Consider the following 15,959-nt stretch of genomic DNA (forward strand, 5'->3'; position numbering starts at 1 on the left):
TATAAAATAGGGAAAATATGAAATAGATTTTTCAGAAGAGAAGAAGCATACTTAGTTTAAGATTTTATTAATGATATTTTAAAATACATGAAAGTAAAATAGTGTCATGAACCTGTTTGTACTCAGTATCCAGCTTCAGCTATTACCTACATAATGCTGATCTTGTTACCTGCCTTAGATTACTTAAATGCAAATCTGAGACATACCATTTTATTTCTAAATAGTTTACATCTTTTAAAGATAGATTTTTAAAAAACAGCCAAAACATCATTATCATACATAAAAATAAATTAAGGGTTAGTCCTTAATATCACATACCTAGTCAGTATTCACGTCTCCCCAGTTATCTCATAATTGTTTTCTCTTATAGTTGGCCAAACACTCTTTTTGTTTTCTTTATAGTTGGCCACACACTGCATTCAGTCGATATCTCTTATAGGTTGCTCTTTTTTTTAAGTTTTGTTACAGAAAATTTCAAACATAAAAGTAAAGAGATTATATGAATTCCATTTACCCAACAAACAGCTTGATCTGCTGACTATATAAGGCTAATGCTGTTTCATCTATACTCCATTTCTCCTTTCCCCCATATCGTTTAGGCTTGAAGCAAATTCCAGACATAATTTTAGCCATAAATACTTGATTACTTATCTCTAAAGGACAGGGATTCGGGCCTCCCCGGTGGCGCAGCGGTTGAGCGCTGGGTTGCGAAGCTGCCCGCAGCCTCCGCGGAGCCGGTTCGATCCCCGGCTGCTCCCAGGCCACCGGAGGAGGGTTCCACATGGCGCGCAGACCTCTCCTGCCGCCCGCTGCTCCCCTCAGCAGTGTACTTCGGTCCTTCTGCCTGCTCTGCTCCCTGCTCTGGATCTGGTGAATTCTCTCACCCTCCCGCGCTTCTGACTGTACCCAGTGCATGTATAAACAAACAAAATAAATAAATAAATTAAATAAATAAAGCATGCCTCTATAAAAAAAAAAAAAAAAATAAAGGACAGGGATTCATTTTTTAAAAAACATCACAATACCTTTATCATACCTAAAAGATGAAAAAAATGCCGTAGATGCTTTAGTCTCATCAACCTGGCATTCAAGTTTTCATATTTCTTTAATGATTGGTTTACTCAAAACTGGATATAAACAATGTGACCCACATTCTGCATTTAGTTGATGTGTCTCTAATAAGTCACCTTTTTTTTTTTTCTTGCCATTTATTTTTGCTTCTTGCCCTTATACAAGAAACATAGTCTTGGGATGTCCCACATTCTGGATTTTGCTGATTTCATTCTTGAAACATAATTTTTAATGCATACTTTTATCCCTGTACTTCCTGGAAATTGGTAGTTAACTCTAGAAGCTTGATCAGCTTCAGTTTCAGTTGTTTGGCAAGAATACTTCATAGGTGGTGTAGGGTACTACTATTGTATTGAATTGGAAGGTTAATGGTGTCTGGTTTTCCTCTTTTTTGATGTTAACCTGATCAGTGGGTACAGCATTTGTCATTCATTGATCTTCGGGTTCACCCGTTATAAAATTACTCATCAACCATTTGCATAATGGTTTCAGTTGCCATTCATGATCATTGTCTAAATCCATCATTTCATTAGGGGAGAGTATGTATTAATATAACCAAAAGTTGGTTCTATCATTCAAAATAGTTTTACTTTAGTGTTATTTGATGGATTTGTTAACATGATAATAAATTCACTTTAGTCACCTTTAGGTGGGAGTCAAGAGAAATAAATTTAGGAGGAGTACCTTGTAAACCAGTTCATTCTATATAATTATTAATCAGGGACCTTGTTAAAATACAAAAAAAAGGGGACATTTATTGAAGTAAAAAGTATAAATTTTTATCTCACTAGATTGTCAAAATGATTTGGAAAATGAGTCATCAGTAAATTCACAGGCACAGGAGATCACAGTCACAGAAAGTACCACTGAAGAAGTTCAGGACTCAAGCCCTGCCTCTGGTCTTCCTGATGACCACCCAGATGTAGAAAATATAGGTCCAGGAAATGCAGAGACAGAAAGTCCAGCTGAAACAAATAATGGGCAATATGCAGAGGATAAGCCAGACCATGAAAAAAGCCAGAGTTTTCAGGATGAAGAGCAAGGGCATCACCTCGCTTCAGAAAGTCTGGCTAAAGAACACTTGGATCCTGAACCCTGCCATTCTCCAAATGACAAAGGAGAGAGATCAGATGAACACTTGGGGAGCAGCTCTGCAGCCCTCCCTAAAGAAGTGAGTGACAGACCCAGAGTTCCCGAGGAGTCACCTGCCCACGAGGCCCAGAATTCTGATCATCCCAGTGCAGGATTGGAGAGCCAGGCCATGCTAAGGAAGCGACAGCTGGCACCAGGTGAGAGAACCCACCAGATTCCTGCGCCATCTTGAATTGCTCTGTTACTGAGAACACAACTTGGGTCGAGGTCCTTCTTTTCAGAGAATTCTCTTCCCTTCCTAGGATTATGGCCTTTGGGCCATACCCATGGGTGAGAGAGATATGACTAAGCTAAGATTAGAATTCTGGGTATCTTATCTCCTAGACTACAAGTTGCTTCCCACACATCAGCTGCATTTTCAAAAAGTGTTTCTATTTATGTACTGTTTGTATTCATGCAGTATGATTAAAGGAAGGGGCATGTCTTTTAAACAGTTGACCTCCACAGTTGTTTATTTCTTATGAACATAATCTGATTTATAATTTAAAATTTTTTTATTCTTTTGGAAGCTATATGCAGAATAACTTAAGTGATGGGTAGATTTAAAAATCAACATATTACAGTGCTTTTAACAATGTTAGAGGATCCTTAATTTAATCATATTTCAGTTCTATAGAATTTTGAGCAAAATAGTTAATTTAGATCTGATTTCACCCACTAGCATATTAAGGAGAACAATTGTGCTCTCTTTCTTTATGAAGGAAATCATTGCCTTTGCTAAGGTCTTTACTAGAATTCAATAGACATTTTTCAGTTGTGGTTCTATCAGTTGCTAACTTGGGTGACCTTGGGCTAAGTCTCTTAACCTACTAGTACTTCCATTTCCTATTTGTAGAATAAAGAAGTACAAAAGATGATCTCCTGATGGCCTCTTTTAGCCTTCACCTTCTGTTGTGCATAAGGATTTGTATTTTCTAAGTGCTCTGAAGAACTCAGTCTGAAATGCCCGTTTGCCAGTGCAAAGGAGTATAAATGAAGACATTCTGTTTAACAAGGATGACTAAGAAATAGAAATTTGTGTTTCACTCTAAATCAGTGACTGATCTCAGATACAGGTTTCACGCATTAATTGTTAGAATTGTCTGTACTTTAGTGACGGCCCGGACACACACTCTGCTTCATTCATTGTGTTTCTGTGGCACCTGGCACAGAGAAGCAGCTTCAAATGTAAGAATGTGATTTGTAGGGACCATTACCTGCCATCAGAATTTCGTCATTATGCTGATTCAGTGAGTAGAGGAAGAAAGTAATTGTTTTAAAAATGTAGTTTTTGTATATGAAGCAATGTAATATAATGTAATGAGCTAATGTAGGAGATGAGAAGCCTCCTTCTAATCTCAACTTGGCCACATTTCTTTATGCGACCATGGGTAAAAGCGCTAACATCCGTGGACATTTCCTCATTATACTGAAGGGTAGTGGGCTGGAGTAGGTGATCTCTAAAGATCGTATCAGTCCTTAAATTCTATGATGTATTCTAAAAATATGTTTGGGGATGTGAAATGACCTATAAAGGTGAAGTTGATTTTACTTCTCTATGTTAACAGAATGTGCTATTTGAGTTGTTTTGCCAGTGTTACGGGCTGTGCTCTGCTTTCACTATTAGGAGGTACCTGGGCTGAAGTATTCATCTACACTCTAGAGTGATTTAGCTTGGTGTGCTAGAAAGCACTGTCCTCCTTTTCACTAACACATTTTAAGATCGGTGTTTCACCCCTTACCTCCATTTTTAAATAGTTCATGAATTTCTTAATCTTGTAGTCCTTGCTGTATATATATATCCTTCAGTAAGTTTCCAGTTTGCTTTGTAGCTGCACAGTAACCTCTGCTGTCTCTGAACTCAGTGTCTCTGTTATCTGTATACTGGGGGGTCTTGAGGAGCCATGTGAGACAGGTGCATGCTGTAGTAAGCATCACTGCCCTGTGATGTTGAGTCATGTGCACAGCTGACATTTCTTAAATCCCTTCTTAATTTTTTAAAATAATTGAATCGCATTTTAGATAGCTTGGTTGCAATATCAAAATGCTTATTTATTTGTCCTGATAGAAGAATCTGTGAGGAATTGTAAATGTAGCAACAGTATCCTTTTATGAATTTCACAGCACTTTATTTTATTTTATTTTAAAAGAGTGTTTTGTGTTTTTTTTTCTTTAAGATTTATTTATTTATTTATTTATTTATTTATTTATTTATACAAGTACTGAGGTATAGGTCAAAGGTGTGTGGGGAGGGGGGTGAGAGGATTCAACAGCACTTCATTTTATTCTTCTAAGTAAAATAAAAGTAACAGTGTATCTTAAGGAAAAGATAGGGAAAAAAATTAGTTTTTTTTGTATAAAAGAAAATTTTAAAAAGCACAGAAATGCTCGTTTTTTTTAAATTTGGTAAAAGGTATAAAGGTATATATACTCTCATTAGTGCAGTCTAAAAATGATGTTTTTTTCCTTCCTAGAAGCTGTAAGTCATCAACAAGAAACACCAAAATTAAAAGAAAACAAAGAGAATGGACAGGATACCATAAGAAAGAATGAAAAGGAATTGTGGCACTATGGTGAGAACAAAACTGGTCTTACTACAGCATTGATTCACTTTCAGATTTCCTCAAAAAAAAATGCTTATAGGAAACTAGCAGATTTTTTTTCCTGCTTGGGATTGATTAATTTCCTTCCTTTTTTATTTCTTTAATTTTATATTGAAGTAATATTGGTTTAAAACATTATATAAGTTTCAGTATACGGCATTATAATCTAACATCATATATACTGCATTTTGATCACTACCAAAAGTTTAGTTTTCACCCACTACCATGTAATCGATTCCTTTTACCCAGTTACTCCCCTCCTTCTCCCCTCCCCTTGCTAATCACTATTTATTCTTATGAGTTAAGAGCTTGCCTTTGTTTTTTTCTTTATCTTCCACATGAGTGAAATCATGGTATTTGTCTTGCTCCTTTTGACTTATTTCTCTTAGTATAATAGTGTCTAGGTTTCATTCATCTTGTCACAAATGGCAAAAATTTCATTTTTTTTTTTTAGAGCTGAGTGGTATTCCATTGTGTATACAAACCACATCTTTTTATCCATCTGTGGATGGTTATTTAAGTTGTTTCCACATTTTGGCTATTGTAAATAATGCTGCAGTTAACACAGGGAGTTACAGATATCTCTTCAAATTAGTGTTTTTGTATTTTTTTATAGTTTTATGTGAATTTTATTTCCATAAAGCTGGGGGGGAAACACAAATCATACAAAATATCACTGGTACAGTGGGGTTTACAGTATGGTACCTATTACATTCTGCTTTAAAGAAGTTTTTCCTTTAAGATGACCACCTTGTCCAAATAAAGAAGAGCTATCTAAAATGAAAATTCCCACAGGAGGAAAGGCTTTTTATAAGCCAGGAACTAAACTACCTTTTTGACTAGAGCATTAAACTTCTTAGGTGGCATTTTTATATTTTGACTATTAGGGAAAAATGACCTGTTACAGGCAGCAATTACTTTCAGAAGGAGAAAATATCCTGATAGTTTATTCCTAAATCACATCAAACATTATAGCAATTAATATATAAACTTGGCTTTTACCTTTTAACAAAGATATTATATATTCATATAGTTAAATCTAAGCAATTAAAGAAAAGGTGTAGGATTTAATAGAAAACATAAAAGAATTTAGGCAAAAGAAACCACGAGCGTAAAAATCTATCATTTTGTTGTTATTGTTAAGAAAAAAACATACAGAAGTTTAGTAACAGGTGTACCTCCTGTATACATGATAGAACCCCAGCATGACTGAGTAACTTGCCCATTTGGCTTTAGATGTCATCTTAAATAGCTTAGCTAAACCTGGAGGGTTGGTGGAAGTAAGAAGTCATTGAGTTAGAGAGTTTTTGGGGAATACAAAGGAATGAAGATTTAAGTTCTGCCTTCACCCTCTTAAAGAGAGAAAGATTAGGTCTTCCCGATAGAAATCCTTACAAAGAGAAATTTACAGTTAAAGGCAACTTCCACCCAGCCTTCAGAGCCCCTCCCATGAAATGAACCTCTTGCTAAAGACATATTTTACGGTGGAAGATGTTTCCTCACCTATAGTCCTGCCTTTGGAGCTTCTCAACAAGTTCCACAATTCTGAAGTTGAATTTGGTTATTTTATAGAACCATCCTCTTAGTGGTGAGAGTAGATCAGACAAATTAAACAGTTGTATCCAGTTTTTGGCGACCTTGTGTGTAGGTCCAAAGTTAAGCCTCTATTGTGTAAGCAATAAGAGGCATTTTTATGGGAATAAAAGAAAATTAAAGATAGAAGCAAACCACAAGTCCAGTTGGGAGTCCTGAAAGAAGCCAGAGAGATTTCTAGATTTGGGGGAAGAGGGTGGGCTATCAAAGCATCTTCAGATAGGATGAGAGCAGGCAGTGGTTTCCCCATTTACAATTCAATGAAAATCTGACACTATCTTTACCTCATTTCATTTTATCTCCGATTTTATTTGTGACTTATGTAAAATGATTTTGTCTTTCTCTGACAGCCTTCACCTTTGTCATTCTGGTGGTGTCCTGTTTTTCGCTAAATTATGTTCATAGCTACTATTTCTCTTCGGCTCAACAAGTACCCAAAAACCCAGCTTTGGAGGCTTTCTTGGTTCAGTTCAGCCAATTGAAGGATAAATATCCAGGCCAGAGTTCCTTCTTGTGGCAAAGAGGACGTAAGTTTCTCCAAAAACACCTCAATGCCTCAAACCCTGCGGAGCCAGCCACCATCATATTTACAGCAGCTCGAGAAGGAAGAGAGACCCTTAAGTGCTTGAGCTACCACGTCGCGGATGCTTACACCTCTTTCCATAAAGTCTCTGCCATTCGGATCGATGGAGCTGAAAGGGCCTCACAGGACAGTGACGTGGTCAAGCTTGTAGTTGACACGGTGCTAAGCTCTGGATTTGAGAATGGCTGCAAGGCTGCCGTGGTACACCACTTCGAATCCCTTCCTGCAGGCTCCACCTTGATCTTCTACAAATACTGTGACCATGAGAATGCAGCCTTTAAAGATGTGGCCCTGGTCCTGACTGTTCTTCTAGAGGAGGAAACATTAGAAGCAAGCGTTGGCCCAAGGGAAACTGAAGAAAAAGTGAGAGATTTACTCTGGGGCAGGTTTACCAACTCCAACACTGCCAGCTCCTTCAACCACATGGATTCAGACAAATTGAGTGGGCTGTGGAGCCGCATTTCACACCTGGTGCTGCCTGTCCAGCCAGTGGAGGACATAGAAGAGAAGGGGTGCCGCCTTCCCGACAGCTAAGCACAGAGTCACTGCCAGAGGGCATGGTTTACTAAAAAGTTAGTTTAAAGCCTTTCACATATGTCCTAGGAGGTTGATGGATGGGAGGAAAACCGCCTTTGTAAAACACAAATGAGATTATTTTAGAAACAGATTTTTCATTTTTTACTGTTTTGCAGTTTTTCTAATCTAAGCTTGACAAAGCTAAAAGTTGACCTGACTTTCTTTCCTTGCCTTTCAAGCAAACCAGGTTTTGAGATATAATGTGGTCTATAACTGAGGAATTTTTTTTTTTTAATCCAAAGTATAGAAACAGAAGTATTACACAGGAAGATGATGATAGTTTCAGAATAACTATAGAATGATTTCTGTTTTTTTGAGACTCTAGAGCCTTTTTGTGGAGTTTGGATACCAACTAAAGCAATTACAATTATGAAACTGATCATTTTTTAGAAAATGTTTCTGTCATGTGTAAACTTTTAAACTTGTTTTAATAACCTAGTTGAGGGATTACATCCTATAGTGATTTGCACTTTTGAATAGTACAAAAAAGTAAGAATTCAAATACTTACCTAAAATGCTAGATGTTAAGGCACTGTGCTTTTATTCCGTTAACCAACTGAGATAAAAGCTGCTGTATTCAAAAGATGTTCTCTAAAGTTGGAAACCTTGGGGAAATTGTTTATAATTATTGAAAATGAAGAATTCCAATTGAATGTATTTTACTTCAGTTTCTTGAATGACCTAGAGTAGTGATTTTTAAGCAGGAATCTTCCCTTTGTCTCAGAGCACTCTGCTTTTGACTGTTTAATGTAAATATTGGGATTCTCTGAAAGATTTAATTAGAACAAAGAGTCCATTGATAAGCTTGAAAACCACCAATTAAGTGAAAAAACCAAGTTAGAGATATTTATAATGATTTATTATGTTATTTTAAGAAATGGGTAGGGGAAAATGAATATGAAAACTCAAGAGTGGAGAATAAGAGGTTGGTTTATTGTATAGACAAGCTATTTAGACAAAAACCTACAAAAGAATAGCAGAATGTATCAACTAGTATTTACTAGCATATTTCTGATGCTTAACATTTTCTATTAATCATTATTTTTGTCTCCCTGATTAGAATTTCATAATTGTCAAGGATGAGCATTTGAATGACCTTTAGGTAGAATAGATTTTAAAAACCAGTTGAATAGCAGATTTTCTGAATTGGCATAACTTTACCAAACTGTTTACTTGTCATGCAGTGATGTAACATTATATACTACAACTTCTTGATCAGCTACTTCTAAGTACTGTTGAGTTAGAGAAATGCAAGAGATGTTATACTTAGTAAGCAGAAGCAGAAATAGGGTATATCTTTCCAGGTTACAATGGGTGCTATTGCTGGACCATGTTCTGTAATTGTAGGAAATACTGAGGGCAGTATTTGTGCAAATAGTAGTTGTTGATTTGTGTTTCAACTCTGAAAGCAAAATGCTGGTGAAATGATCTTGATCTTGATCTATGAAGAGTCAGTTCATTATATGACACACTTAGGAACTATCACCATGATTCTGGAATATTTCAACTAGGTTCTGACCTCTCTGCTTCTGTGAAAGCAGAGAGGAGCACACCCCATGTGTGTGGGGTGGGAGAAAGAGAGGGAGGGAGACAAAGGGGGAGTGTGTGTATAGATAGATAAACATCCATTTATGATGCAGATATTTATATCTGTGCACTAAGACTATGTAGGGATCTTTATTGATACATAAGAAGAGATCCCAAAGACAAGGGGGAGGAATCTATTTGTAAATTTTTGTCACAGGAAAACCACATATATCTATTCTAACCAAGGCCTTAAGTAACACGCATTTCTGTGTAGGGGCAGACCTAAAGGAACTATTTTCATTTGGAGTTTTGTATAGGAATCTTCCACTATATTGGTGGAAAAGGCCCTGCCTGAATAAAATATTACAGCATGGTGAATATATCAAGCATTGGCTTGATAAAATCAGAGGAAACTGAAGAAAAATCTGTATACTATATTGGAATTTTGCTGTATTTTTAGATCTCAGATGCTAGCATTATATCACACAAAACCAATGGTGCCTTGTAGAGCTTATGCTGGCCTGCTGACTGTGCTACCTCACACCTGTAATGACCCACTGTGATGGCGTGCATGGTGAATCTGTCAGCAACTCAGACCATAGCTGAAACAAAGATTCTTCTTTGTCCATTCAGTTGTGTATGATTTTTCATCATTTCCTTTTAATATAGGTTAGAAAATCACCAAAAAGTCAATTTCTAAAAATGTTTAGTGTTTGTTTAAAAACACCTTCTTCCATGTATTAGTGCAATCAACTAAAACTATTGTCAGTTTTCTGTCCACTCTTTCAAAAATCATTTTAAAAAGCAGTGTACTAGCTCTGGATCTCCTTATGAATAAAATGATTATTTTTAAAGCATAAAACTATATTTTTTAATATGTACAAATAATATCAATTATCTAATGTACTCTTAGTTTAATTTCTATTTGTTTCTATTTTTTTATATTTTTCAAGTTTCTAAATTTTGTAGTTTATCTTTCATCATTCTAATAGTTTATTTGCTGAGGTGGTTTTGATCTTTTCACAGTTTGTAATAGTTTGATTTCTACTGTTAAAGGCAGAAAGCATAGTAAGAATTAATGTTCAAATATAACATGACATGACATGTTAAAAGTGATAATAATTGGGGCCTCCTTGGTGACATAGGGGTTTAAGTCTCAACTCTATCAAGCTATGGACAGCCGCTGCTGCACAAGTTCATTCCCTGGCCGGGGAGGTAGCCCATATGGCACAGCAGACCTTACCTGTCTTACCCGCTGCTCCCCTCAGCAATGTATATCAGTAAATCTGCCTGTTCTGCTCCCCACTCTGTCTCTGGTGAGTCCTTTCACCCCCCCCCCCACCTCTGGCTTACATCCCAGTTCTTGTAGGTATAAATAAACAAAAAATAAATCTTTAAAAAAAAATAAGCGATAATAATTTAGCAAGGTGTCCTCCAGGACTGTATTTGCATATCTGACCAAATCTTTATGCAGCATATATAGATGTATGTTTCTTCAAAAACTAAATGTTAAGTGGAAAACATAATTATTACATCCAGTTAGGGTTACCATTTAATGGGATATAAAAGGTTATTTCCAGCTTTTTTGTGGAGAAGTACATTCAGATAGCAACAGGAAACCTTTTTCTTTTATCATTTGATAAAATCATAAAAATAAATCATTACATCTTTGTAAGACCCTTAAGATACTTGAAGCAGTTTTTCATCTTTTGCAAGTTGAATATGTCATTATATATCAATCTTCATTTTAATACTTTGTTCAATCTGAGCATAATATATTTCATTCTAAGATTTGTTGAAAAATCATGCCGGGCTTGTTTTTTTCGGAATTAAAGTACCTTGAACTCATCACTCAATGGTAGTATTGTCTTTGTAATGTGAATATTATTAATGATTATAGATCACTTTATCATAATCCATAGAGTTAAGATAAAATTACTTTAAAATTGTTCCAACAGTGTATATGAGACAATAAAATACTACAAATACTTGCTGTGAATAATATATTTGCAAAGAAGATTTGCCAATTCCAGAGAGAACTAAATAAAATTAACATATCCAGTTTCTTCACATGGCTTTAAACTATGCCTTACTCCTCTTTATGTCAGCTTCTAGGTATTAGGTTGTGAAGTGCTAACCTCATCCAAGTAGCCTGAGAACACAACCAGTATTTCCAAATCTAAATACTCTATAAAGATATACATAATTTAGTCTTCAGTGCCTTTCCATTTCATATCCATTTCAGCTTTTTTTTTTTAAAGATTTATTTATTATTTATACAATAGCTGGGGTGTAGGCCAGAGGTGCGGGAGGGTGAGAGGATTCACCAGAGACAGAGTGGGGAGCAGAACAGGCAGACTGACCGAAGACACTGCTGAGGGTAGCAGCGGGCGAAACAGGAGAGATGTGCCGCGCCATGTGGGATTCTCCCTGGCCAGCCTGAAATCGAACCCGCGCTGCAGAGGCTGCGGACAACGTCACAGAGCTGTGCTCAACCCTCTGTGCCACAGGGGATGCCCGTTTCAGCTTGTTTTGATGTCTTTAAAAAGCCCACTGGAACATAGCGGAGGATTGTTGGGGCATAGGTGGTAGGCAGGGTGTGTAAGTATACATCTATAGAGGTTTGAACCTACAACCCCTGGTTATAGATACAGATTCAAAGAGGTTAAACCTACTTTACCTGAATTAACAATTTGGGGGGGGAAATCCATAGATTGGCTTCTTTTTTGGGACCTGATCTCCCATTTTTCTTTACTGAGGCTCCTAAACTAAATTTTCCCTTCACGAAGAGCTTTGGACTTGGGCAGCAGCAGCTGAGCAGTTAGGTAGAGTTGGCAAAAAGAAGTTAGGTCACCCCTTGAAGCCTTCGTTCTCCTGGTGCCCAAACTGGGCTTCAATGTAATCTACGTAAAGCTGCTAGCACCTGCTCCCAATTAACCAGATTACAAGAGATTTAAATCTGTCATTCCTGTCGAAAGAGAAGCAGCACATTGACTTTGAGACACAACCTCTTTTTGCTTTTTTCACTTAAAAAATAAATGGACTTTGCTGGTGTTAATGTCAAATTTCTTGGCACTCCCCTTCTCCCTTATGTAACAACGATTACTTTTGCATTTGTTATGGATGTTGAAGAATGCTTCATTTAAATTAGTTGTCTGGTTATTAATCAAAATAAATTTTAATTTTTCTCCGTTGACTGATTCTTGATTAAAGTTCCCAAAATAGGGCCTCCCTGGTGGCGCAGGCGGTTGAGCGCAGCACTGTGAAGCTGTCCGCAGCCTCTGTAGTGCCTGTTCCATCCTGCCGGCCTCAGAGCAACCCACATGGCACGGCAGACCTCTCCTGTCTCGCCCGCTGCTACCCTCAGCAGTGTGTTTCGTCAGTCTGCCTGTTCTGTTCCCCGCTCCCTCTGGTGAATCCTCTTACCCTCCCGTGCATCTGGCCTGTACCCCGGTTCTTGTATAAATAAAAAAAATCTTTAAAAAAAAATAAAGTTCCCAAAGTAGCAAGTTTATACGAGTGGGCATGCAGTCATTAATGGTGGGGGGAAATACTACTTATTTGGTAATAAGTTCAAGAGCCAAAGGACCCTGGGGAGGTCCCCTGCTTGCCCGTGGCACCCGCCATCGGTAGAATGATACAGTGCAGATGCTGCTTAGAATGGACCACAGTCCTCATTTATTTAATCTTTTGTCTGCTGTTTCTGCTTAATGAGACTTTCTTGAGTAGGAGAGAAATGGGTTGTAAGTAGAACCAGGGAATTGCTCCTGACATGGGATGTGTCGATCGGGAATGTGTTTCTTAAGTGTAGGAGTCAGAGAGGCTGGGGTATGTTAAGATATTCTGCCTTTCGGGGAAACTAGAATTGGAGAACAGAAGTGTCTGAATACAAATCCCAGCCCCACATCCATCCTTCTCCCAGCTTTTTGCTGTCACTGTTCCCAACTGAAAACCATGGATCTGTTGACATTTTATAGAATAGTTTTTTCCCTAAATCTGAATTCAATTTTGAAAATCTGTCAGGTTTGTTCTTGCAGTTTAGAGAAATAGGAACTCTCAGGAGACAGGAAATCTTAATTAATGAGCTTTCAGTTTAATAAGCTAATGTCAAAGGGTAAACCAAGCAGAAGAACATAGAATTTCCCAATATTCGTCCAAAAATCCACAGTAGGGTGGCTGCAACTAAGACTTTTTTAAATACTAAGACTCACCACTAGAGAATGTTACATGCTTCTCTAAATACACTGGAACAGGCAGGCCTCTGTACTGCAAAGTGATTAATCAGGAAGAGAGGTGCTGTGATTTGGTTACTGTAGGAATTATAATTTTAGATAGTATACAGTAAAAATGGTATCAAGTCTGAAGATGCACTCTGTGTCATGGGGTGTTTGATACAGAAAATTACATATTCTTTGCTTGACCAAAATTTAGTTGGGCTCCTAAATCTCTTCCTGGGCTCATCTATGCACTTTTTGGGTAAAATCCAGTTTTAGGAAGAACCCTGCTAAGTCAGTTTAACCAGAACCTTCCACCCTCAATATCTGATCTGGTTTCTTATCCTTCAGCAGCCCCCCATGGTCTGATCACCTGGTCTGTCTGCAGCAAGAATCCTAGTAAGTGGGGTTAGTCAGAACTCCCCCAACCCAATGTCTCCTCTTAGTAATTTTCCATCCCCTCACCCTGATTCTTGGTTGTAAATTCCCACTTGCCTGTGCTGTATTTAGAATTGGGTGCAATCTAATTCCCCCACCCCACACACTGTAAAATCCCATTTTGATTAGTTTATTATTATTATTATTTTTTAAGATTTATTTATTCATACAAGAGAAGGAATGTAAGCCAGAGGTGCAGGGGGAGAGACGATTCACTGAGACAGAGTGGGGAGCAGAACAGGCAGATCCACGGAAATACACTGCTGAGGGGAGCAGCGGGCAAGACAGGAGGGGTCTGCTGCGCCATTAGTACCCTGGCCAGGGATTGAACTCATGCTGCAGTGGCTGCTGACAGCTCGTTAGTGCTGAGACTTAATCCCTTGTGCCATCAGGGAGGCCCTTGACTAATTTTTAATGTGTCCTTTCAGTGTTTCTTACAGGCCCATCTGATATATTGCCACTTTTATTCCTTATTTAAAATTCTCAATTCTTAGTTTTTCTCTGTTGGTTTCTTTTTCATTTGCTGTCACCACTCCTCCTTAGCTCGGGTAACTGGGGGTTTGGGTAGGGTGGGAGGGAGGTAGAGTAAAGAGAGGGCAAGGGGGCTGGTGAGACCCTCAGTATGTGGGAGGGGAGTTCGGGTTTTGAAATCTGATGATGATTCTGGATCCATTCCTGCACCCTACACGTCTGGAGGGAAGGAACCAGAGGACTTTGTGTGGAGTCCCAGGTCTCTGCTTTAATTTCAAGATGCTGAATCACACCCAGAACGCAAATTTCCTCAGGGGAGTGGGCCTGCTCGGAATTGGGATGTAATTAATTCCCAATGGGTAGAAAACTCTGGTCTGCAGCAAAACCCAGAAGTTTCTGTCAAGACATGGCTCAGACCACAGGACAGCACTGGAGCCCTTGTGTTCTGCTCCTTCAGGGGCTCAGGGCCTGTAACCAGGGCTGGGAGCCATGGCATCGTATGTTGATACCTGAAGGGGAAGTGCAGATGCCCAGTGCAGCCAGCTGCCAGCTTCTGGATAGTCCCCCTGTGAAGCCAGAACTGCCATCCCACTGGGTAGAGCTGGCATGGGGGCCATTGAGCTTGGGGAAGATGGCTGCCTCACCTTTCCTCCAACCATGGCTGTGGCTGGGGCTCCTTCCTGGTGGTGGAGGGGTGTGTGTGTGTGTGTGTGTGTGTGTGTGTGTGTGTGTGTGGTGTGTGTGTGTGTGTGTGTGTGTGTGTGTGTGTGTGTAGGGGGTGGTGGTGGCAGGATAGAGAAGATGTGGGAGTGGGGCATGGTTCCTAGGAGCCCTGGGCAAAGCCTTTTGCAACCAGCCACCCTGGGGAAGTAGGCTCTCCTGGGATTGCCAGGGGCTGTTTTCTGGAGAGAGGGGTGACTTCAGCCTTTATTGGGGCAGGAGTCCAGGCTGGATGTTCATCTCCTAAATTTCAGCTCAGGAACAGGTACAGGGCCGCTAACCACATGGGTTAATATGCAGAAAATATTATCCTTAAGGATATTCACGATGGATGTATTTTGAGTATGTTCTCGAACAGTAATTTCACAGACGTGGTGAATGTTGAGTTTTTCATGACATGCACACAGTTGCTTTCAATGATCTTGCCTTTCAGAGATTAGGAAGGAGGTAACGTCCTGCATGGGGAAGAGTTACAGACCTCTCCCTGGCATTTGAGTTGTGGTCTCCCCAACTATGCTGTTGTCCTGGGTAACCATGGAAGCTGATGGTCTTGAGAAAGCCTTGCTCTTTGAATGTTTTTTAAAGATTTATTTATTTATGCATTCAAGAACTGGCCCGTACAACAGGCCAGAGGTGCGGGGGATGAGAGGATTCACCAGAGACAGAGTGGGGAGCAAAACAGGCAGACTGACTGAAAATACACTGCTGAGGGGAGCACTGAGCAAGTCAGGAGAGGTCTGCTGCACCATGTGGGTCACCTCCCTCGCCAGGGATCGAACTTGTGCTGCATTGGCCGTGGATAACTTCATAGTGCTGCTTCTTAACCCCTTGTGCCATCAGGGAGGCCCCTCTTTGGGTGTTCGAGGGGAAGATTTCTGAGGACTTTGAGAGGAGGTCAGGCTTCTATTTAACCTTGAGATGTTTAGTTAGATCTAGAACAGACAGTAAGGGAGTACACTTACGGTTTTATCTCCTCCCATCTACAAAGTCCCCTATAAGCCCTTTAAGAGAAGGGGTAAGGGGGGGCAGCCA

The 15,959-nt window shown here is 39.0% G+C and overlaps 1 protein-coding gene across 4 annotated transcripts in view; it reads left to right on the forward strand.

The window, feature by feature from the left end:
- The window catches only part of LOC119241225 (torsin-1A-interacting protein 2-like), a 34,901-nt gene extending 22,477 nt beyond the window's left edge, over positions 1-12,424 (forward strand). For all 4 annotated transcript variants that reach the window (XM_054693434.1, XM_037506362.2, XM_037506361.2 and 1 more), the window contains exons 3-5: positions 1,863-2,360; positions 4,677-4,775; positions 6,749-12,424. In XM_054693434.1, coding sequence (XP_054549409.1) covers positions 1,863-2,360; positions 4,677-4,775; positions 6,749-7,515 — 1,364 coding nt within the window. In that variant the 3' untranslated portion in view covers positions 7,516-12,424. The remainder of the gene's footprint in view (positions 1-1,862; positions 2,361-4,676; positions 4,776-6,748) is intronic.
- The last annotated feature ends 3,535 nt before the right edge of the window (positions 12,425-15,959 follow it).

This window comes from Talpa occidentalis, unplaced genomic scaffold, assembly GCF_014898055.3.
Source record: "Talpa occidentalis isolate TD23 unplaced genomic scaffold, MPIMG_talOcc4v2.1 talOcc4.12, whole genome shotgun sequence".
NCBI classification, from domain to species: domain Eukaryota; kingdom Metazoa; phylum Chordata; class Mammalia; order Eulipotyphla; family Talpidae; genus Talpa; species Talpa occidentalis.